This window comes from Geotrypetes seraphini, chromosome 5 (genome assembly GCF_902459505.1).
Source record: "Geotrypetes seraphini chromosome 5, aGeoSer1.1, whole genome shotgun sequence".
Lineage (NCBI taxonomy): Eukaryota > Metazoa > Chordata > Amphibia > Gymnophiona > Dermophiidae > Geotrypetes > Geotrypetes seraphini.
In genome coordinates, this window is record NC_047088.1 from 244,114,182 (window position 1) to 244,137,059 (window position 22,878).

Genomic DNA, 22,878 nt, shown 5'->3' on the forward strand with positions numbered 1-22,878 from the left:
TGCTATTTTGCGTCCCGCGGTCTGGATGCGATCAAAACAGCATTTCTCTTTCCCTTTCCCTTCCTTTTGGAGCAGCAGCGTGTCTGGCCAGCTCAGTCGATCGTTCCGTTCAAAGCCGTGAGATGGCGGCTCCTCGCGCTATCCACTCCTGCATCGGAAGCCTCTCTGACGTCACAACATCAGAGATGCTTCAGACACAGGCGCGAGGAGCCGCCACCCGTGGCTTTGAACGGAATGATCAACTGAGCCGGCCAGACATGCTGCTGCTTCTCAAGGAAGAGAATGGAAGGGGAGGGGAAAGAGAAATGCTTCTGCTGCATAGGAAAGGGGGACCCTAGGGAAATGCTGCTGCTGCTGCTGTACAGGGAAACATAGAAACATAGAAAGATGACGGCAGAAAAGGGCTATAGCCCACCAAGTCTGCCCACACTACTGGCCCATCCCAATAAGTCTAGATGCTAGTGAATCATCTTACTTAGGGATCCCACGTACATGTCCCATTTGCTCTTAAAGTCAAGCACGCCTGTGGCCTTGACCACCTGCACCGGAAGCTTATTCCAGTGATCTACCACCCTTTCCGTGAAAAAATACTTCCTGGTGTCACTACTAAATTTCCCCCCTCTGAGTTTATGCGGATGCCCTCTTGTGGTCGAGGGTCCTTTGGGGAAGAGGATGTCATTTTCCACTTCGACACGTCCTGTGATGTATTTAAATGTCTCAATCATGTCCCCCCTCTCCCTGCGTTCCTCAAGAGTGTAGAGCCGCAGTCTGCTCAGTCTCTCTTCATACGAGAGACCCTTGAACCCCAAGATCGTCCTAGTAGCCATCCGCTGAACCGACTCGACTCTAAGCACGTCTTTATGGTAATGCGGCCTCCAGAACTGCACACAGTATTCCAGATGAGGTCTCACCATGGTTTTGTATAGCGGCATTATGACTTCTGGTTTCCGACTGACGAAACTTCTATTGATACATCCCATTATTTGCCTTGCCTTGGATGTGGCCTTCTCTACCTGCTTGGCAGCCTTCATGTCCGCACTGATGACTACACCCAAATCTCGTTCTACTGAGGTTCTAGCTAATGTTACTCCATTTAAGGTGTAAGTTCTGCACGGATTTCTGCTACCGAGGTGCATGACCTTACATTTCATAGCATTGAAGCCTAGCTGCCATGTCGAGGACCAGTTTTCCAAAGTACGAAGGTCCTGTGTCATACTATCCTGTAAAAAGCTTTCACTTACTATGTTGCACAGTTTTGCGTCGTCGGCGAATAATGTCACTTTACCCTGTAGCCCTCGTGTCATGTCCCTTATGAATATATTAAAAAGGAGAGGACCCAGGACCGAGCCCTGCGGCACTCTGCTGGTCACCTCTGATGTTTCAGAGAGGGTACCGTTGACTATCACCCTCTGAAGTCTACCACTCAGCCAATCATTGACCCATGCAGTTATCGTCTCACCCAACCCCATTTAATTTCATCTTGTTTAGTAGCCTGCGGTGTGGGACGCTGTCAAAAGCTTTGCTGAAATCCAGATATACTATGTCCAGAGACTCTCCTGAGTCCAGCTTTCCTGTTACCCAATCAAAGAAGCTGATGAGGTTGGATTGACACGACCGACCCTTAGTGAATCCATGTTGACTAGGATCCCTGAGATTCCCCTCATCCAAGATCGTGTCCAACTTACGTTTAATTAGTGTTTCCATGAGTTTACATACTATCGATGTGAGACTCACTGGTCGGTAATTCGCGGCCTCTGCCCTGCATCCCTTTTTATGCAGAGGAACAACATTCGCTGTTTTCCAATCCAGGGGGACTCTCCCTTTCTTTAGGGAGAGATTGAAGAGCATGGCTAATGGTTCCGCCAGGACCTCGCACAGCTCTCTGAGCACTCTTGGGTGCAATTCGTCTGGACCCATGGCTTTGCTCACCTGGAGTCTTGACAATTCGCTGTAGACATCAGTTGGTGTGAACTCAAAATTCTGAAATGGGTCTTCCACGCTTGACATGGCTTCCAGATGTGGCCCTTTCCCTGGTGCCTCGCAGGTAAAAACCGAGCAGAAGTATTCATTCAGTAATTTGGCTTTATCGGAATCTGTTTCCGCGTAATTCCCATCCGGTGTTCTGAGGCGTACTATCCCGTTTGTGTTTTTTTTCCTGTCACTAATGTACCTGAAGAAGGATTTGTCTCCTTTCTTAATGTTCTTTGCTAGAGTTTCTTCCACTGCGAGCTTGCTCTCCCTGACTGCTGTTTTGACTGCTGCAGACCTGGCCCTATATTCAATGTCAGCTTCATCTGTTCCCGTACGTTTGTATGAAAGAAATGCTCTTTTTTTCTCCTTGACGAGGTACGAGACCTCTTCAGTGAACCATTGGGGTGTTTTGTGTCTTTGTTGTTTATGTACCAATTTTATGTAGCGGATAGTTGCCTCGTGTAGGGTCGATTTCAGGTTTGACCACATGGTTTCCATATTATCAGTTGCTTCTTGATCCTGCAGCGTCTGTTGAACGAAATCTCCCATACGTGCGAAATCAGTGCCCCGGAAATTGAGTACCCTCGTTTTAGTTTGTGATTTAGGGAAACCTTTCCTGAGATTGAACCATACCATGTTATGGTCACTGGTAGCTAGCTTTTCTCCCACTGAGACCTCCGAGACACTCTCGCTGTTTGTAAGTACGAGGTCTAGGATGGCCTCGGCCCTAGTGGGCTCTAGCACCATTTGTTTGAGCTGTACTCCCTTCATGGATGTCAAAATCCTCCTGCTACCGCAAGTTGGAGAGGGAGAGGGAGGGAAAAGGGAAGAGAAATACTTCTGCTGCACAGGAAAGGGGGAAGGGAAATGCTGCTTCTGTTGCTGCTGCACCCAATTGGGGAAACAGAGGGAAGGGAGGAGAAGGAAGACAAGGGAAAGGAGAGGAACAAGAGATGCAAAGTTCATGGGAGGGAGGGAAGGAAAGGAGATATCAGACCATGGAGGGGGAGAGAGAGATGCCAGGGCATGGGGGAAGGGAAGGAGACAGATGCCAGACCAGGGGAAAGGAAGGAAGGAGGGAGGGAGAGAAAGGAAGGAAAGAGATGCCAGACCATGGAAATAGGACGGAAGAAGAGAGAGATAGGAAGGGAAGGTAAGACATGGAAACGTAGATTTTGAAAAGAAAGCAGAAAAATTGAACATTAAGTTAATGCCAAAGATGGATGCAAGGCAGAAAGTGAAGACGGAGAGAAAAACAGTCAAAGGACAAGAAGGCCCTGGAAACATAGTTGAAAGCACAGAAAAATAAAGTCACCAGACAACAAAGGTAGGGAAAATGATTTTATTTTCAATATAGTGATTGAAATGTGTCAGTTTTGAGAAAAAAAAGATATTAAACTTTAAATGTGAGAGCTGCAGAAAAAATAGAGTACTTGGAGGGCCGCAGAAAAAATAGTTAATGTCTTATTAAAGAAATGATAATTTTGCATAAGGTAAAACTCTTTATAGTCTATATATCTTTCCTTTTAACTGTTAAAGGAAAGTTTTATAAACTATAAAGAGTTTTACCTCATACAAAATTGTCATTTCTTTAATAAGGCATTAACTATTTTTTGCTGCGGCCCTCCAAGTACCTATAAATCCAAAATGTGGCCCCACAAAGGGTTTGAGTTTGAGACTACTGAGATACATCATATGATGAGTTTTTGGTTTAAACTAAACTAAACCTTAAGTTTGTATACTGCATCATCTCCATAAAGATAGAGCTCGGCACGGTTTACAGGTAATTCAATAAATGAGGGAAGGACATAATAAGAAATTACAAAAGCATTTTGCTATTCTTTGTCCAAAGGGCTGGGCTGGCTCAAGGGTAGCAAAAGCCTGCCTCACCAGCAAATCTGCAGCAGCAGCCTCGTTTCTCCTCACAGCTAATTGCAGCATATTCTGTACTAGTTTCCTCGCTCATTTCCATAACTACCACCTGACCCGCATCTTCCCAGGTGTGTGGCTGTGAGGACAAATAGATAGTGAGCACTGGGCCTCTTAGAGGCCATGGCGCTTCCAGGGCCCTATTGAACCTGCCCCCTCTGACGTGAAAGAAATGTCAGAGATTCTTGTCAGAGGAATGGGACTGGCTTACTCTTGAGAGTGCAGTGGAGTCTCGGAGGCCATGTATTTGTGGTTCCTTGTTTTGCTGATGGCAGCCACAGACTCTGGGAAGGTGTGGGGAGAAGGATAATAGCCTGTAAGTGCTGATTTGATTTGTTAATTTTACATGCCACTTTTTACTGAAGTATAGGGCTGCTGTGTTTCCCAAACTCAACAAGAATCAGCTGGATTGTAGAAAATATATGACCAGAGGCACTTTTGATGCTTTGGGTATCGGATTGTGCAGATTTTCCTGGTTGAGTGTCTCAGATCTTCAGACTGCTGTGCAAGAGAGATTAGCAAAAGTTCCATGCTCAGGAGGCAATCATTTTTGGAATAAGGTGGAAAAGGTCACTGACCTCATTTAGAAACACACACCGGTTCCATAAAGTCTCTCTCTTGGCCTCTTCCAGCTGTGCCCTCCTCTTCTGGGCCAATCAGAGCTTTAGGCCCCTTCCCGGTGCATCCGGGGAGGGGCTTGAAGCTCTGATTGACCCAGGTTGTTTAAGGCCCCCCTAAGCCCCCTCCCATAGGAGAGGCCTTAAACAACCTGGGCCAGTCAGAGCCTCAGGCCCCTCCCCGGATGCACCGGGGAAAGGAAGGCCTGCCATTTTGAAGAGGCGGGCCAGCTGGCCGGAGAGAGTAGGCTTCCCTCTGGCCAGCCATCTAAAGTAAGGTAAGGGGAAGAGGATGGAGGCCATTGGAGGCAAAGGGGAGTGTTGTGTGGCAGTGGGAGAACATGGGCATCTCTCCCGCTGCCGAGGGGGTTTGGGGGATGTGTTGGTTGGTGGCAGGAGAGATTGGGCATCTCTTCCAATGCTGGAGGGGGGTGTTGATTTGCGGCAGGAGAAATTGGCCATTTCTCCTGCTGCCGAGAGGTGTGTTGTTTGGCGATGGGAGAGATTGGGCTTCTCCCGCTGCTGAGGGTTGTGTTGATTAGTGGCGCTGTGATGGTTGGCAGCGCAAGAGATTAGGCATCTCTCCCGCTGTCGTTTTTTTTTTTTCTTTGTGTGTGTTTATTCTGCACATGTGCCCATCACTATCACCAGCAACGGGCACATGCAAATTTAGCGAGTCTTCTCTACTCTCTGCCAACCTCATTTGCATGAGCGTTTTTTGCAGAATGACTCACTTTTTGAAAATCGCAACAATAACGGCTGCGACAGCAACCCATTAGTTTTTTATGCATATTTTTGAGAATCTAGGCCCTGGAAACTCTTGTTATCCCAGGACAAGCAGGCAGCATATTCTCACATGTGGGTGACGTCATCCACGGAGCCCCAGCGCGGACAGCTTTTCAAGCAAACTTGATTGAAGTTTCAAGTTTGCACACTGCACCACGCATGTGTGTGCCTTCCTGATCCACTAGAGGGCGCATACCCTCCTCATGGTCCTCAGTTCTTAGTTTTCCGCTGAGCCAGAAAGACCTTGTCTCTCTTCTCTGCGTTCTTCTAAGTGCCTTTCTGGCACCGCGGCTTCTTTATTTTGTTAGGGAGTCGCTGTGCGTTTGTTAATTGATCGTGTATTTCTTTGTTTCAAAAAAAAAAAAAAAAAAAAGAGGACTTTTTATTGTGTTTTTCCTCCGGCAGGCCCTTCTTGGGCCTCAGCCATGCGGCTAGGCCTCATTTGCCTGCAGCTGTATTTTCTTCTTCCCTGGCCTCTCTCTGGGCTCACCTCGTGTGAGCAGAATGGCCGGGATCCTCTTTCCTTCGTTGGAATCGGACTGTGCAGCTTCGATCCCCGGTAAGTTTTTCTTTCTTTCTTTCTTCTAGGTGCGTTACCTCGGTAACGCCACCGGCTGAGTCTCAGGCATTCCAGGCATCGAGTGCGATCGTGCCCGCCTCTACGAGACCTTCAAAGCGTGCCTCCTTTCATGGGAATACTCATATCGAGGTTGCCCTTATGGAGTGCACTGCTGCACCTTTATTACCAGTTTCATTGGTACGGTGCCGACTTCTGAAACTCGATGTGCCTCGACGTCGACTGGAGCTTCGTGCCTCGACGTCGACTGGAGCTTCGTCCCTCGACGTCGACTGAGGCTTCGTGCCTCGACGGAGGCTTCGTGCCTCGACGGAGGCTTCGTGCCTCGCCGTCGACTGAGGCTTGGTGCCTCGACGGAGGCTTGGTGCCTCGACGGAGGTTTGGTGCCTCGACGGAGGCTTGGTGCCTCGACGGAGGCTTCGTGCTTCGCCGTCGACTGAGGCTTGGTGCCTCGACGGAGGCTTGGTGCCTCGACGGAGGTTTGGTGCCTCGACGGAGGCTTCGTGCCTCGACGGAGGCTGTGTGCCTCGACGTCGACTGAGGCTTGGTGCCTCGACGGAGGCTTGGTGCCTCGACGGAGGTTTGGTGCCTCGACGGAGGCTTCGTGCCTCGACGGAGGCTGTGTGCCTCGACGTCGACGGGGGTTTCGTGCCTCGACGGAGGCTTGGTGCCTCGACGGAGGCTTGGTGCCTCGACGGAGGCTTGGTGCTTCGCCGTCGACTGAGGCTTGGTGCCTCGACGGAGGCTTGGTGCCTCGACGGAGGTTTGGTGCCTCGACGGAGGCTTCGTGCCTCGACGGAGGCTGTGTGCCTCGACGTCGACTGAGGCTTCGTGCCTCGGCGTCGACTGAGGCTGCGTGCCTCGACGGAGGCTTGGGGCCTCGACGGAGGCTTGGGGCCCCGACGGAGGCTTGGGGCCCCGACGGAGGCTTGGTGCCCCGACGGAGGCTTGGTGCCCCGACGGAGGCTTGGTGCCCCGACGGAGGCTTCGTGCCTCGACCTCGACGGAGGCTTCGTGCCTCGACGTCGACGGAGGCTTCGTGCCTCGACATCGACGGAGGTTTCGTACGTCGACGGAGGTTTCGTGCCTCGACGTCGACGGAGGCTTCGTGCCTCAACGGAGGCTTCGTACCTCGACGTCGACGAAGGTTTAGTGCCTCGACGGAGGTTTAGTGCCTCGACGGAGGTTTCGTGCCTCGACGGAGGCTTCGTGCCTCGACGTAGGCTTCGTGCCTCGACGGAGGCTTCGTGCCTCGACGTCGACGGAGGCTTCGTGCCTCGACGTCGACTGAGGCTTCGTGCCTTGACGTCGATGGAGGCTTCGTACCTCGACGTCGACGAAGGTTTCGTGCCTCGACGTCGACTGGGGGCTTGGTGCCTCGACGTCGACTGGGGCTTGGTGCCTCGACTGAGGCTTTGTGCCTCGACGTCGACTGCGGCTTGGTGCCTCACCACCGCCTGAGGCCTTGTGCCTCGACGTAGTATGCGGCTGGGTGCCTCGACGTCGTCTAAGGCTTTGTGCTTTGATTTTCTGACTCAATGTCGACTGGGGCTTGGGGTCTCGATGTCGACTGAGGCTGTGTGTCTTTGTACCTTCAACGTCGGCTGCGGCCGTGTGCTCCGCGTCATTTGACGCTGGTGCTTTAACGTCGCCTGAGGCTTGTGCCTCGACGTCGACTGAGGCTGAGGGCCTCATCGTCGGCTGGAGCTCGGTGCCTCGTCGTTGCCGAGGCTTCGTGCCGTCGACGGAAGCTTTGTGCCTTGACGTCACTTGGGCCGTTTTACCTCGGCAGCGGCTGAGGTATTGGGCCTCGGCGTCGACTGCGGGTTTGCGCCTCGGCGTCTCCAGCTCCGGTTCGAGAGGCTTCCCCGCTTTCTCTTCGGTTCATTCCGGGCAGCCGTGACGGAATCTTGTAGTGCGGAGTTTGGTTTCCTGGAGGAGACTCTCTCCCTGCTCCGGCTCTATTGCTCCCGCCATGCGTCATCTCGCTTGGCGCAGAGTGTGGCTGAGGATCCGAACCTCCAGGGTCGTCTCGCCGCTTTTACTTGCGTGAGTTCTGCGCTTCTTCAGGCCTCTCTTGCGGTGGCCACTAACCGCCTCTCAGACCGCGACCGGTCCTTCGCCCCTCGGGACGCCTCCAGCTAAATCCCGTCTGCCTTAGTGGGTTGGTCTCCTTCTCCGGAGGGGCCCTCTGGATACCTTTCTTGTGTTATCTCGGCCTCCTTTGCAGCAGCCGCAATAGCTGCAGCAGCGCCGGGTTAGGGTTCAGCCGCCGGCTTCGGCGACTCCTGGCCGTCCTTTTGACTATTCTCGCATAGCCTCTGGGCTGCTCCCCTTCTGGGGATTCCTCCCCTCCCTTCGGGAGGGGTGTCTCTGTGTCTACGCACCGGGAGTATTGCCTCTCTTCTGTCGGTTGGGCATTCCCATCCTCCCTTCTGCGTCTGGTCCTGGCCCTTCGTGACCTGCACTAGTTTCTAGTACGGGAGTGGGTCAGACTCTGCCCACCCCGGTCTCGGGAGTCCGTCGGGGCGGACCTGGACCCAGTTTGTCTGCGCTCCTTCTTGTCTCGGCCTCAGGGGGAGGCCCTTGTTTGTTTATGCCGGAAGGTGGCCCCTCTGTCCTCGGTCCGCCTCCGGTCTTTTCTGCCTCTGCCTCGGCAGGCTGCCTGTCGGCGCTTGAGTCAGCTGGTGTCTCAGCGGTCTTCGGCCTCGGCTGAGCTGTTGCTGATCCTTTTTGGATCAGGGGTCTCCACGGTGATGTCCCGCTGTTCGCCTGGTTTCATCTTCGTGTTCCCCGCTGGACCCGAGCATCTCAGTGATGGCAGGATCGGGATCCCGCTTCCCAGCACATTGTGGTGCCTCCCTCCTGGACACGCTCGTTTCGTTGGTGGGCCACCACTTCGTATCCCCGCATCAGAAGGTTCTGCCGCTGGACTCCTCGGCATGGGCTTAGGGGTGCACCTCGACGGCCTTCGGACTCAGGGTCCTTGGTCAGGTGCAGACTGTCGCAGCCGCATCAATCTGATGGAGCTCCGGGCCATTTACAATGCCGTGGTGGATTTTCGTTATGGGTTGCAAGATTGCAGGGTCCTGGTGCGTCCCGACATCTCGGTTGCGTTGTTTCTGTGACCAAGCCAGGGTGTACAGGTTCCCTGTTACTTTGCAGGGAAGCCCTTCGTCATTGGCAGGGGACGTTACACCACTGCTTCTTTCTTCGGGCAGTGTTTTTCCAGGGCGTGCAGCATTGTCTGTTGGACACGTTGAGTCGCCCTTTTCGACCGCATGAATGGTTGCTCCATTCTCGGACTCTGCGGCATGTGGTTGTTCGGTGGGGAACCCAACAGGTAGTTCTGTTCGCTTCGCCCCTCACTCACTGGTTGCCTCGATATTGCTCGAGGATGTTCTCCTGGGTTCGCATCGAGGAGGATGCTTGCCTTCTCAATGGAATGGGCAGGTTCCTCTATGCGTTCCCTCCCTTTACTCTGATTCTCGGGTCTTTGATACACCTCCTGTCGGTCTGCGCCACCAGGATCTTGATGGCTCCTCTGTGGCCCTGGCGGCCATGGTTCTCCCTGCTCCTCCAGCGTGTCAGGGAGACTCAGCTTCTACCTATGTTCCTGTCTCCGCTGTCTCAGTGTTGCGGTTTCTGTTGCATTCCAATCTGCAGTCTCTACACTTATCAGCTTGGTTCCTCGCAACGTGCCTCCCTCCTTCTGTTTCTCTCAGTCGGTGGGGGTGTTCTCGAGGCCTCTCGAAAGATCTCCACTCGGCAATGCTTTTCCCAGATATGGTCCTGATTTGCTGAGTGGTGTGCTGAGCACCGCATGGATTCGCTCTCTGCCTCCTTGCCTTCAGTGCTGGATTTTCTGTTGCACTTGTCTCGGTCTGGTCTCAAATCTACATCTATTCGAGTCCACCTCTGTGCTTTTGCTGCCTTTCTTCGGCCGCTAAATGGGACGCTGCTCTCCGTCCACCAGATGGTTTCCCGTTTTATGAGGGATCTCTTCATTGTACATCCCTCCGGTGGTTTGGGATCTTTGTGTGTTCCTGGCTCAATTGGTGATACCTCCATTTGATTCCATTGATGAAGCTCTTTTGAATTACTTCACCTGGCAGGTGGGTTTCCTGGTTGCTCTCACGTCTGCTCGCAGAGTCAGTGAGCTGCAAGCTCTGGTTGCGGACCCGTCTTTTCCTGTATTTCATCATGACACGGGGGTCCTGCGTACTCAACCCCAGTTCTTGTCCAGGGTGGTTTCGGACTTTCCTTTCGATCTTTCCATTGTTCTTCCGGTCTTTTTTCCGAAGCCCCACTCGCCTCCTAGCGAGGTGGCGCTTCACACAATTGACTGTCAGAGGGCGTTGGCTTTTTGTCTTCAACGCACTCAGTCTCCTTGGACGGTTCCTCAATTCTTTTTGTCCTTCGACCCTAATTGGTTGGGACGCCCAGTTTCCAAGCGCTCCTTGTCCAACTGGTTGGCTGCTTGTTTTTCCTTTTGCTACGCTTAGGCTGGTCTCGCGCTGCAATGTCGAGTCACGGGACATAAAGTCCGAGCGATGGCGGCTTCTGTAGCTTTCCTCAGGTCGACGCCTATCGGGGAGATTTGCAAGGCTGCCACTTGGTCTTCGGTTCATACTTTCACCTCCCACTACTGCCTGGATACTCTGTCCAGGAGCGACGGCCGGTTTGGCCAGTCGGTTTTGCGTAATCTGTTTTCTTGTATTGCCAACTTCCCTCCGTCCCTTTTTGGTTAGCTTGGAGGTCACCCACATGTGAGAATATGCTGCCTGCTTGTCCTGGGATAAAGCACAGTTACTTACCGTAACAGGTGTTATCCAGGGACAGCAGGCAGATATTCTCACAACCCGCCCGCCTCCCCGAGGTTGGCTTCTTTGCTAGCTATCTGAACTGAGGACCATGAGGAGGGTATGCGCCCTCTAGTGGATCAGGAAGGCACACACATGCGTGGTGCAGTGTGCAAACTTGAAACTTCAATCAAGTTTGCTTGAAAAGCTGTCCGCGCTGGGGCTCCGTGGATGACGTCACCCACATGTGAGAATATCTGCCTGCTGTCCCTGGATAACACCTGTTACGGTAAGTAACTGTGCTTTTTGGCGGTGCCCATTGCTTCAGCTTGCATGGTCAGTGAACTTCAGGTCCTAATGGCAGATCCACCTTTCATGAAGTTTCATCACAACAGACTAGTTCTCTGTTCGCACCTAAGTTCCTTCCTAAGGTGGTATCTGATGTCCATCTTAATCATATCAGTTCTTTCCCAAATTTCATGCCCATCCTTGTAAAGAAGACGCTCCCCTTGTAATCTATGAAATACAAAGTGGAAGATAGTTCATTGCTTATGTGGCTATAGCTGAAGCACCAGAAGTGGATGTTTTATGAGTTCTTCGACGGCATGAAGATAAGCACTGCCAAGTTTTTTGAATACATATGGTTGAGTTCAAAGGATGTGGTAGTGGGAACTGACCTCCCTATTTACAGGTTTTTTTCTGGCATTGTAAATTGGTTTTTTAAACCTTCCTTGGGTTGGAAAGGATCAGAGATTGTGGGCTAGAAACATCAAGGTTTTTTTCTTCAAAGTTGGAGTTTTTACTCTGTTCTTTTTTTCCTGATGTTTTTTTAGGGAAAGCCAATGATAAAATATTGGGACTCCATTAAATATTGGGACTCCATTTTGTAGCAATGCACTCTGTGAGCTTTGAAGCTTCATTGATTGCTTATTGTATTAGCCAGTATTATCCTATCCTAATCCAATAGGATGTAAGCAAACAAAAATATTTTTTTTGTAATAGATGTATTAAAAGTTACATAGGACTAATCACCAGTAATTGGAAAAATTGCAATAATCTTAGCTATACATTCTGGTGGAATTCGTTGTGCCACATTTACAAAATGGAAAGAACAATTGCTTTACAGAAAGGGAATTATAATAATTTTAAAAAGATTTGGGGGCCATTGACAAATTATTGTAATAATTAGACATCATTTTCCACTGACAGTATATTTATACATAGGGGGGAGGGGGATGGTATAAAGTTCTATTAAAGGTTTAATCAATAGATAAGAATACAATATTTATATGATATTTTTGATTGAAATATTTGTGGGGAGGGAATAAATTTATGTATTTACGATGACAATAGATAGAAATTCAAGTGATGTGTAAAAGTTTTAAATGATGTAATATTGTGTACTTAATGTAAGATGAAAAAATGAATAAAGAATTTGAAAAAAAAGAAGTTACATAGGACTAAAGTTTTATATTTTTTTTCTGCAGTGAGCTACCTGGTGGATCTAAGACTTCTTCCTTCACCACTACCACTTCCCCTGAATCTGTTGCAAAGTAAATCACATGTTTTATTTATTATTCTGTATGAATGAAATGAATGTGGGATCTCTCGTTAGCAGGTTTAAGGAAAAAACCATTTACAGTGCCTAAAACCTCGTTAGCAGGCTTAACACAAAAAAACCATTTACAGTGCCTAAAATTTCCATTACTGTGAGAGTTAAAACATTCACTGAATACTGACTTAGGGGCCTAGTTGCCAATGACAGCTACCATTTTACTTCTTTTTTTCCAAATCTTTATTCATTTTTTCATCTTACATCAAGTACACCATATCATATCTAATATAATAAAGAGATAGCCGCGCATGCGCACTCCTATTTGCGTGTTCTGTGCGCTGTAGGTCTGTGGCCTAAGGAGTGCGCATGCGCGCTAATACATCACCAGCCTATCGCCTCCACAAGCAGGACCGCAGCCAGACGACGTTCTCCGTTTCTCCTGCCGCCGCCGCCGATCTCCGTTTCTTCTTTGCCGCCCACCCCCTTCTTTTCCCGCGGGCCCGAATGGCGATTCCAGCAGCGTGTACATCAGTCTCCACACGCTGCTTCGGGCCCTTCTACTGCCCTGATTTGCTCTGCCACGTCTCTGATGATGTCATCAGGGACGTGCCAGAGTAAATCAGGGCAGTAGAAGGGCCCGAAGCAGCGTGTGGAGACTGATGCAAGCGCTGCTGGAATCACCACCTTTGTAGTCCGGCCCGTGGGAAGGGAAAGGGGGGGGGTAGAGGAAACGCTAATGCTGCTGCACAGGGAACTGGTGGGGGGGAGGGAAATGGAGGGGAAGGGAATGCTGCTTTGGACGGACAGACAGACAGAGAGAGGAAGGGAAACACAAAGAAAATAAGAAATACACAGGGGCAGGTGCTCAGGGAACTGGTGTGGGGGGAGGGAAATGGAGGGGGATGGAATGCTGCTTTGGACAGACAGAGAGAGGAAGGGAAACACAAAGAAAATAAGAAAGACACAGGGGCAGGTGCACAGGGAACTGGTGTGGGGGGAGGGAAATGGAGGGGGATGGAATGCTGCTTTGGACAGACAGAGGAAGGGAAACACAAAGAAAATAAGAAAGACACAGGGGCAGGTGCACAGGGAACTGGTGTGGGGGGAGGGAAATGGGGATGGAATGCTGCTTTGGACAGACAGACAGAGGGAGGAAGGGAGACAGAAAGGAAAGAAGAAAGACACAGAGTCAGGGAGATACACAGAAAGACAGACAGGCAAAGGAGGCCAGGGACAGAGACAGACAGAAAGGACAGCGGGAGCCGCGTCAGGAGGGGTGCGGGATGCGGCAGTGGGAACTTTTCCAATGGGTGCAACTGGGCAGCTGTCGGGAACCTCTGATCAGGGGCAGAGCAAGGTAAGAGTATCATAGGGATAAGAAGGAGGAGGGAGGATAAAAAAGGAAGAGATGCCTACTGCTGGACAGGGGGAGAAGGAAAGAGATGCTGATGGACAGGGGAGGTGAAGAAAAAGGAACGGAGGACTAATGTTGGACAGAGGGAGAAGGAAAGAGGTGCTGCTGGACAGGGGGGAGGTAAAACAAAGGGAGAAGGGCTGCTGCTGCATAAGGAGAGCAGTGAAGGGGTGGTGGTGGTGGACACAGTGGAGGTAAAAGGAAGGGAAAATGGACAGGGGGAGCAGGCAAGGGGTGGTGATGGACAGCCAAGGAAAAAGAAAGGCAGAAAGAAAGAAAGCGGCTAAGGAGAGAGAGAGAGAAAAAGACAGACACACACACATATGTTCTAGCACCCGTTAATGTAACGGGCTTAAAGACTAGTCATATTATATTATATTACTTCTAACTGGTGCTATTTCATGGACAAAATAAGTACCTGTAAGCAACTTTCATTGTACCATGGAAAGGCAGTGAATCAAATGCATGACCCTTACCCTTCCTTCCTTAGATTATTTTAGCAGTAAGACCTAGTTGTTAATAAATGGGGTTAGCAGTAAAATAACCTACAGTATCACTGATAACTCCTCCCCCTTAGTATAAACACTTTTAGAACAAATTATAACAGATGATTATTAAGCAGTTATCGTATTGGAAATATATATTACTGAGGAAATTTGTAAACCCCACTCTATATTCACAGGCCTGCGAGCACAAAGTCTGTTCCATAGACGCAAGACCGTCCCAAGCCAGAATCACACCCCATGTGAAATGCCACCTAGAGCTTCTATCCCACCCACTGAGTCATAGCCAAGTAGGGAAGGCAATGGACAGGGCACAATTTTGGAGCCCTTGCCTCCCTTGCATCCTATGTGGCCGCACTGCCCACAGATGGAAATTCCTTGTCAGCTTAGGTCATTTGCAGGCCATGGTTTTATCCAGGTATCTGCTTAGGGACCTATTTACTGTGGTGCATTAGTTTCTTAACATGGGCATTCTCACACACTAACCATGCAGCACGTTAGCAATTAGCATATACTATACCATACCATATCATATCATACTCTTTCTATTATCTCACAATTATCAGCAAGGAATCATTGTGGCTTACATAAGATTAATAAGGATTCTTAACAGTAACATCAAGGATCAGTTAATGTAGAGTTTGTCTTGGATTACAGTGAGAACAGATGTGTCTCTAGTGATTTTCTCAATTGAAAATAGGAAGGGATCTGTCGCCAGCAGACTGGAAGGCAATTCCATATCTTGGGGTCTTGAAACTCGAAGGTAGACTCGAAGAGGGATTTTTTTCTGGATTTGACATGGAGAGGGAAGAGGCAGTTTGCAGCACTGGGTCATTCTTGAGTTGTAGAAGGAAGGAGTTAGCCCAGTCGAGTTTTCCCCTTATATAGCCTTATGGACCATACATGCGACTTTAAATTGGACTCTGCTCTTAACTGGCAACCAGTGCAGTTCCACCACCAGCAGACTGGCCCTCTCAAACCTGGTCTTATGAAGGATCAGTCTAGCTGCTCTATTCTGGAGCAACAGCAATCTCTTAAGGATGTTGGAGTATAGAGTTGCAATAGTCCAGATATGGGAGTAAGATTGCCTGAGCTACTATTCTAAAGCTGGTCAGACTCAGGGCTGATCTTATCATTCTTGGTTCACCAGTGAAGCAATCTGCTTTCCCAAAGCAAGTCTGGAGTTGGGACTAAAGAGGACTGTGAAGATTTACAAAGGGACCTGAACAAACTAGAAGAGATGGCAGTTCTGTCTCCCTCTAAATCTCACCCCTCTCTCACTTGCACCCTGAATCCCTGGGCAGGTCACTTGGTCTGCAAAGGTTTTGGGTGGGGGGATGCAGAGCCGTAGATCTGAATATAAACTGAAACCCCCATTTTTGGCCCCAAAATCTAGGTTTATATTCAAGTATATAAAATATATACTATACCTGCTCTTACAATGTGTAGTAGCTATTTGCAAAGGTCTGTGCTTACACTTAGCACATGCTAAAACCTACACTAAGGGAGGACTTCATCAAGCAGCATTAGGGCCTTTGCACAGGTGTTAGAGCTTTAACACACATTAAGGAAATTAACACATGCTAAAATGAGCTTCTTAGTATTTAGCCTGCATTAATACCCTAACGTCAGTGCAAAGACCCTAATGCTACTTGACAAATTTCCCCCTAACTGTGTAGCACACTAAACATGCTCCTATGAGTCCAGACTAGTTAGTAGAAAGCACTAGAGTCAAATAGATTATAAGCTCTACTGAGCGGGGACTGTCTCTTGAATGTTTTAATGTACAGCGCTGCATACATCGAGCAGAAATGATAAGTAGTAGCAGTAAGTAAATGATCGGAAGCGTAGATGGTAGGGCATAAACTCAATCTCTCTTCCCCAACCCAGAATATGGCCCTAGCTGGGGATTTATGGTGGTGTTTGACAGTATAGTGAGGTGGAGTATTGAGTGAGTAAATGTGTATGTGGGAAGGAGAATCAGTCTCGTCCAATTGCACACTCCAGTCTCCTCCTTCCTCTCCCCTCCCACCTTTCCCTATATATTCTTATTTGTTTACATTTAGCTCACAACTTTTCATTGGTAGCTTAAGTCAAGTTACATTCACATACAGTAGGTGGTTCCTTTTTCCTAGAGGGCTTACAGTTTAATAGCCTCAGTTACTAAATTGTATCGATGTGATCTAAAACACATTAAATAATGGGGCCTATTTAGTTGCTCAGGCTAATAATTTAAATTAACTTGTATTATTGTGCATTGACATAAGTTAGGAAATGAATAAACATAAGATTGAGGCAGTGCATGCAGATCTAAACTAAACTAAACTAAGCCTTAAGTTTATATACCGCATCATCTCCACGGAAGTGGAGCTCGACACGGTTTACAAAGCTTAAAAAATAAGAAGAGAAGGGAGAAGGGTTTACAAAAGCATATAAAAAGAGGGGATGTAGACAGAAGGAGAGAAAGTTATATGCTAGGGAAAAGCCAGGTTTTCAGTTGTTTTCAGAATAGTTGGAGGGAACCCAGGTTCCGCAGCGGGACAGTGAGATTGTTCCAAAGGCCCATGATTTTGGAGAGGAGGGATTTTCCCAGTTTACCTGCATGGAGGATGCCGTGTAGAGAGGGGAAGGATAGTTTATGTCTGTGGGCTGATCTGGTGGTGGCAGGTGTCTGGGCGAAGAAGAATAGAGGGATTAGTGGCGGAAGGATGCCGTGAATGATCTTGAAGGCTAGGCAGGAACATTTGAAATGAATTCTGGAAAGTACTGGGAGCCAGTGAAGATTGGTAAGTAGTGGGGAGACGTGATCAGATTTGCGTTTAGCAAAAATCAGCTTGGCCGCAGTATTCTGGATAAGCTGGAGTCTGCGGAGACTTTTTTTTGTTAGGCACAAGTAGATGGCATTACAATAATCGAGTTTGGATAGGATGATGGATTGTACAAGGACGGTGAAATGTTTTTGGTGAAAATAGGATCTAACTTTCCTCAGCATGTGGAGGCTGAAGTAACAAGATTTTGCCAAGGAGTTCAGGTGATCGTTGAGGGAAAGGGAGGAGTCGATGGTGATGCCGAGGACCTTGCTAGAGAATTCAAGGTGCAGAGCAGGGCCTGTGGGTAGAGTGAAGAGGGTGGGCAGGTGTGCTAGTTTTGGGCCGAGCCAGAGTAATTTTGTTTTTGATTCATTTAGTTTCATCTGTACAGAGAGGGACCAGGTGTGAAGTCTCGTTATGCATGAAGAGATGTTATCTTGGAGGTTTGTAAGGTTTGAATCTGTTTCGAGGAGGATAAGGATATCGTCTGCATATGTGTAGATTGTTTCAAGGGGGGATAGTTTGAGGAGTTTCAGGGAGGTCATATACATGTTGAAGAGAATAGGGGATAGGGGGGAGCCCTGGGGGACACCACAGGATGGTGTCCATGAAGCAGATTTGGAGCCGTTTGTGTTGACAATATAGGAACGAGCGCGGAGGAAGTTTGAGAACCAGTTTAGAACAGAGGAGTCTATTCCTATCTCTGAAAGTTGGTAGATTAGTATGTCATGGTGTACGACGTCGAAAGCCGCAGAGAGATCAAACTGTAGGAGAACAGCAAATTTTTTTCGGGCGTGTAGTTGTTGCACCTTTGAGATTAAGGAAACTAGGAGGGACTCGGTGCTGAAATTGGGCCTAAATCCGTATTGGTAATGTTGGAGAATGGAGAATCTCTCTAGGTAGGAGGAGAGCTGAGTAGCGACTATGGTCTCTAGAAGTTTTGTTAAAAGAGGGATGTTTGCTATGGGGCGGTAGTTCGATGGTGAGGAAGGGTCGAGATCGGCTTTTTTCAGAAGAGGGGATAAGGCAATGTGTCCCATTTCAGAGAACAGGCCAGATAGTAAAACTTTATTTATAAGGTTTGTAAGGGAAGAGATGGCCTGCGCAGGGATGTTTTCGTAAAGGTAGGATGGGAAAGGATCTAGGATACACTTGCAGGATTTAAGTTTCAGGCAGAGTTTAGAGATCTGGGTCTCGGATACAAGTTCGAATGTAGTCCAAGATCTGTCGGCAGGGATAGGGTCAGAGTCTTTCGGGGAAAGAGAGTTGTAGGAGATAGCTGAGGGGAACGAACTCTTTATGGTAGTGATCTTCTCATTGAAGAATTTGGCTAGGTCATTTGGAGATGGGAGGGGGGGAGGGGGCGGAGTTGTTTTTAGAAGTTAGGTTCCGCCAGATGTGGAACAGTGTACTGTTTTGGTTTTTTGACTTGGAGATTTTATCTCCATAGTAAATCTTCCTAGCTTTTTTTAGCACGGAGTTGTAGAATTTGATGTTTTCTCTCCAGGATTGCTTGTCTAGGGGGGTTTTTGATTTTTTCCATTTCCGTTCTAGGGCCCGACACTTCTGTTTTAATTCTCTGTGGTATGGGAGATACCAGGGAGCCTTATGAGAGTAGGAGATGGGTTTAGTGGCTAGAGGGGCAAGGACACGGTATGTGGTTTCGGAAAGAGTCACCCAGTTGTGCCAGACTGAGTCTGGGTCCATGTGATTGGGAAGAGGAGGGAGTTTGTTGAGAAACTGGGACCAGAATAATTCACTTGAGATTTTTTTGCGGTAGGAGATGAAGTTTGTGGCATGGGTTGGGATATCAAGGGCTGACATGAAGACTGGGAGGCAAAAAGACCCAAGGAGGTGATCAGACCAGGGGACATGTTCCCAACGGGTCATGTCTGCGGAAGTTTTGTGCTCAGTCAGGTCAAGAAAACTAATGATGTCAATGGAGTGCCCTTTTTCATAGGTAGGGGTGGGCGGGGGAGCAGTGAAGCCTAAGGAAGTGAGGAAATCTTTGAACTCAGTTGTGTCCTTGTTGGTGTTGTCTTCTAGGTGAAGGTTTATGTCACCAATGATCAATAGTCTTTGGAATTTTAGATAGGCCTTTGTTATGGTCTCAAGAACTAAGTCGGAGGATTTGTTCCAGGGGGTGGGTGGGCGGTAAAGTAGTAGGATGCCTAAAGGGTGGGGGCGAAGTTCGTCGTTTATTGAGGTTAGCATGAATTCCAAGGAAGGATGACTACTATCTATCACATGTATATTTGTTGTGGATATCCTGAAAACCTGACTGGATGGTTTGTCCCAAGGACTGGGCTGAGAACAGACCGTAAGGCAACTTGGACAGGGAAAAAACTTCTACAGTTCATTCTTGTTATTTGCACATTCCCGAAGCATGATTTCACGTATCTGCGGTTGTATCAATTGCTACCAATATTCCCCATTCGTGCCACTGTGTTTGCGTATTTGCTTTCACTTTCATCTCGTAGTCAGGCTTTCAGATATGGCCCCCAAAGCATCCGGAAAGTGAATTACAGGTACTCTAAGTGCTATCCCATTCAGGAACCTAACCCTTTTTTTTTTTTTATAAATCTTTATTCATTTTCATTTCTTACATCAAGTGAAAATACATAATAAAGTACAATTATTTCATAACACTTGAATTACATTCAAATATTCTTATAATATGAAATAGCTATCCCCCCCTTTTTATCAATATTCCTATTTCCAAATAAAAATATATTACCCTCCCTAATCCCAATATAGTCTATCCATGTGCTAAGATATCTGATCATTAGAGTAACTAGCCAATGGCCCCACACTTTTTTAAAATTATGAATATTCCCTTGTTGTAATCTTTTCCATCTTATATATGTGGCAAACTGAATTCCACCAAAATGTGTAATTTAATTTAGTATAGTCTTTCCAATTTTGAGTAATTTGTTGCATGGCGACCCCCCAATAAGATCTATTGTTCCATTTCTGTAGTTTTGAGGGACAACATGTACTTCGGGACCCTAAACTCCATTTTCCCATAGACTCAGTGTTTCGTTATTCATGATTACACAGTTCACAAACATTTTCGGGAACCACACTACCATGAATAAGGAGAATGGGCTGTATATCTCATCTTAAGCTCAGATTTGGAAGACTGGTCATTTCTCTAGGAAAATAGAGGGTTAAGTAAGGGGTAATGAGGCTTACACATAATGAAAAGAGGCTCAAAATGTAATTTCTTATTCAAGATCCCATAAAGGAGGTTTACATGATTTGTTTAAAGACACCCAGATCTTATAGCAGCTTTTTAATGATGCTATGCTAATATGTTTATTCTTCTAAATTACCAAGTAACAAGATTTAAGAACATAAGAATAGCTTTACTGGGTCAGACCAATGGTCCATCAAGCCCAGTAGCCGGTTCTCATGGTGGCCAAAACCCAAGGTGTAGCAATATTCCATACTACCGATACACGGCAAGCAGTGGCTTCCCCTGTGTCTTTCTCAATAACAGACCATGGACTTTTCCTCCAGGAACTTGTCCAAACCTTTTTTAAAACCAGCTACGCTATCAGCTCTTATCACATCCTCTGGCAACGCGTTCCAGAGCTTAACTATTCTCTGAGTGAAAAAAAATTTCCTCCAATTGGTTTTAAAAATATTTCCCTATATCTTCATTGACTGTCCCCTAGTCCTTGTAATTTTTGACTGAGTGAAACATCGATCCACTTGTACCTGTTCTACTCCACTCAGGATTTTGTAAACTTAATCATGTCTCCCCTCAGCCGTCTCTTTTCCAAGCTGAAGAGCCCTAACTGTTTTAGTCTTTCCTCATATGAGAGGAGTTCCATCCCCTTTATCATCTTGGTTGCTTTTCTTTGAACCTTTTCCAGCGCCACTATATCTTTCTTGAGATAAGGAGACCAGGATTGAACGCAATACTCCAGATGAAGTCGCACCAGGGAGTGATACAGGGGCATTATAACATTCTTAGTCTTGTTAACCATCCCTTTTTTAATAATTCCTAGCATCCTATTTGCTTTTATGGCTGCCGCCACACATTGGATGGAAGATTTCATCGTATTGTCTATGATGACACCCAGATCCTTTTCTTGGGTGCTAATCCCCATGGTGGACCCTAGCATCCAGTAACTGTGATTCAGGTTTTTCATCCCAATGTGCATCACTTTGCATTTGTCCATGTTAAATTTCATCTGCCATTTGGGCACCCAGTCTTCCAGTTTCCTAAGGTCTGCAAAATGCTATCCCAAGTTTAAATGAATTGAGCCCTTGGCAATAAAGTAATAAAAGGGATCATACCAAGAAAATGAGCAATGCTAAGTTGAAAATCACAGACCAGCCCCAGAGGATAAACTAAGGGCTCCTTTTACTAAGGTGCGCTACTGAACGGTATGCTTTTAGAATAATGCCAGCTCAATGCCAGCGCGTGGCAATTTAGCGTGTGCCTTTCCATGCATTAAGGCCCTAACGCACCTTAGGTAAAGGAGCCCTAAGGGTCTTCATTTGTCAGGAGAGGTTGTTTTTTTTTACCAAAACTTGAAAGTGCATAAATATTAGACCAGCCCTATCAGTACATAGAAAATGAATTAAATGTACCTTAATGTATCATTTTTGCTTTTCACTATTTTTCATATAATAGCTCAGAATTTTGCTTCCTCGCTTTCTTTTCTAACAGTCTTCCCTTTTTCTTCCCCTACAGAACGTCTGAGAATCTTCAAGGAAAGGTGAAAGCAAGGCTGGAAATTATGAAGCTAAAAACTGTCAACAAAAACTTGATTCTGGAATAAACTTTGCATGTCTAAGGATTCTACAAAGCAGCTGCTAAACTTTTCTGTACTAATTATAAGGGGGGTTCCTTTTCAGTCCCCCTGTGTAGCCTGCAGGCCCTTGGATACCTTGAATCCATGCGCTTGTAAGCGTAATTTCAAAGGGAGACTCCCTTTAAAATTTCTCTTTGAAAATGTTTTGCTCGGGGACACTGGCACACGATCTGCACTGGGAAGTGAATACAGGAAATAAAATATACACTTTCAACTCATCCTTTGTCAGGATGGCCCCAGCACCACCCTACCTCTGGCACTCCCTTTTGTGCCTGCGTTTAATGAGGGAGAATCCCTTTGATGATCATCTTCAAATGTAACTATATAGATGAAAATATATCCCAAGTTATTCTAATCCAAAACTTCTCAAATCCACTCTTTGTTTCTCTTATTGGGCCTCTGCGAAACACCTCCGCCGCCCAACAATGGTTCATAGCGGTGGATTTCATGTGTCTATTCGTCACTGGCCCCTCTTTTGTAACAAACTTTCACTCTATTTCTTCTTACAATTACTTTTAAATATGTTTTAAGTAGTTAACTTAGCTTAAATATCTTTTAAGGGGCCCGAGGCCCGATAAGAGAAACAAAGAGTGGATTTGAGAAGTTTTTGATTAGAATAACTTGGGATTTATTTACATCTATATAGTTGCATCGAAGATCCCTAAGTATACCATATAGAATATTTACCATCTAAGTGAGAATCTTCAAATATAAACATATCTCAGTAGCTGGGCAGAACAGTAGACATTGCTCAGCATGGCTTGGAAATAATGTATAAGTATACAATAATTGCTGAAAGCTTTAATATAAATTTGTACCTGAACGCAGTTATTAAAATAAAGTAGGATCTGACCACTGGGCATGTAATACATTTTCCTCCAAAATGGAGTTCGTCAAGAACTTTGGGATTGCGCAGTTGTTTTTGCTGCAAGATTTTATGTTTTGCATTAGTACGAAAGACAAAAGAAGGAAACTGCGGAACTGATGTTCATGATGCCAAGATTTATTGAATTAATTTATATGTACAGTAATCTCCAAAATCCACATTGACTTGGAAAATACGGACCCAATGTGGGCCGTATTTC

At 47.2% G+C, this 22,878-nt stretch overlaps 1 protein-coding gene across 2 annotated transcripts in view; it reads left to right on the plus strand.

The window, feature by feature from the left end:
* Positions 1-22,650, plus strand: part of CFAP221 (cilia and flagella associated protein 221) — a 141,714-nt gene extending 119,064 nt beyond the window's left edge. Inside the window, exons 24-25 of one of the 2 annotated variants that reach the window (XM_033947169.1) lie at positions 12,170-12,235; positions 21,673-22,650. In XM_033947169.1, the coding sequence (XP_033803060.1) occupies positions 12,170-12,235; positions 21,673-21,760 (154 nt within the window). In that variant the 3' untranslated portion in view covers positions 21,761-22,650. The remainder of the gene's footprint in view (positions 1-12,169; positions 12,236-21,672) is intronic. The other variant, XM_033947171.1, reaches the window with a different exon arrangement.
* Positions 22,651-22,878: the final 228 nt, after the last annotated feature.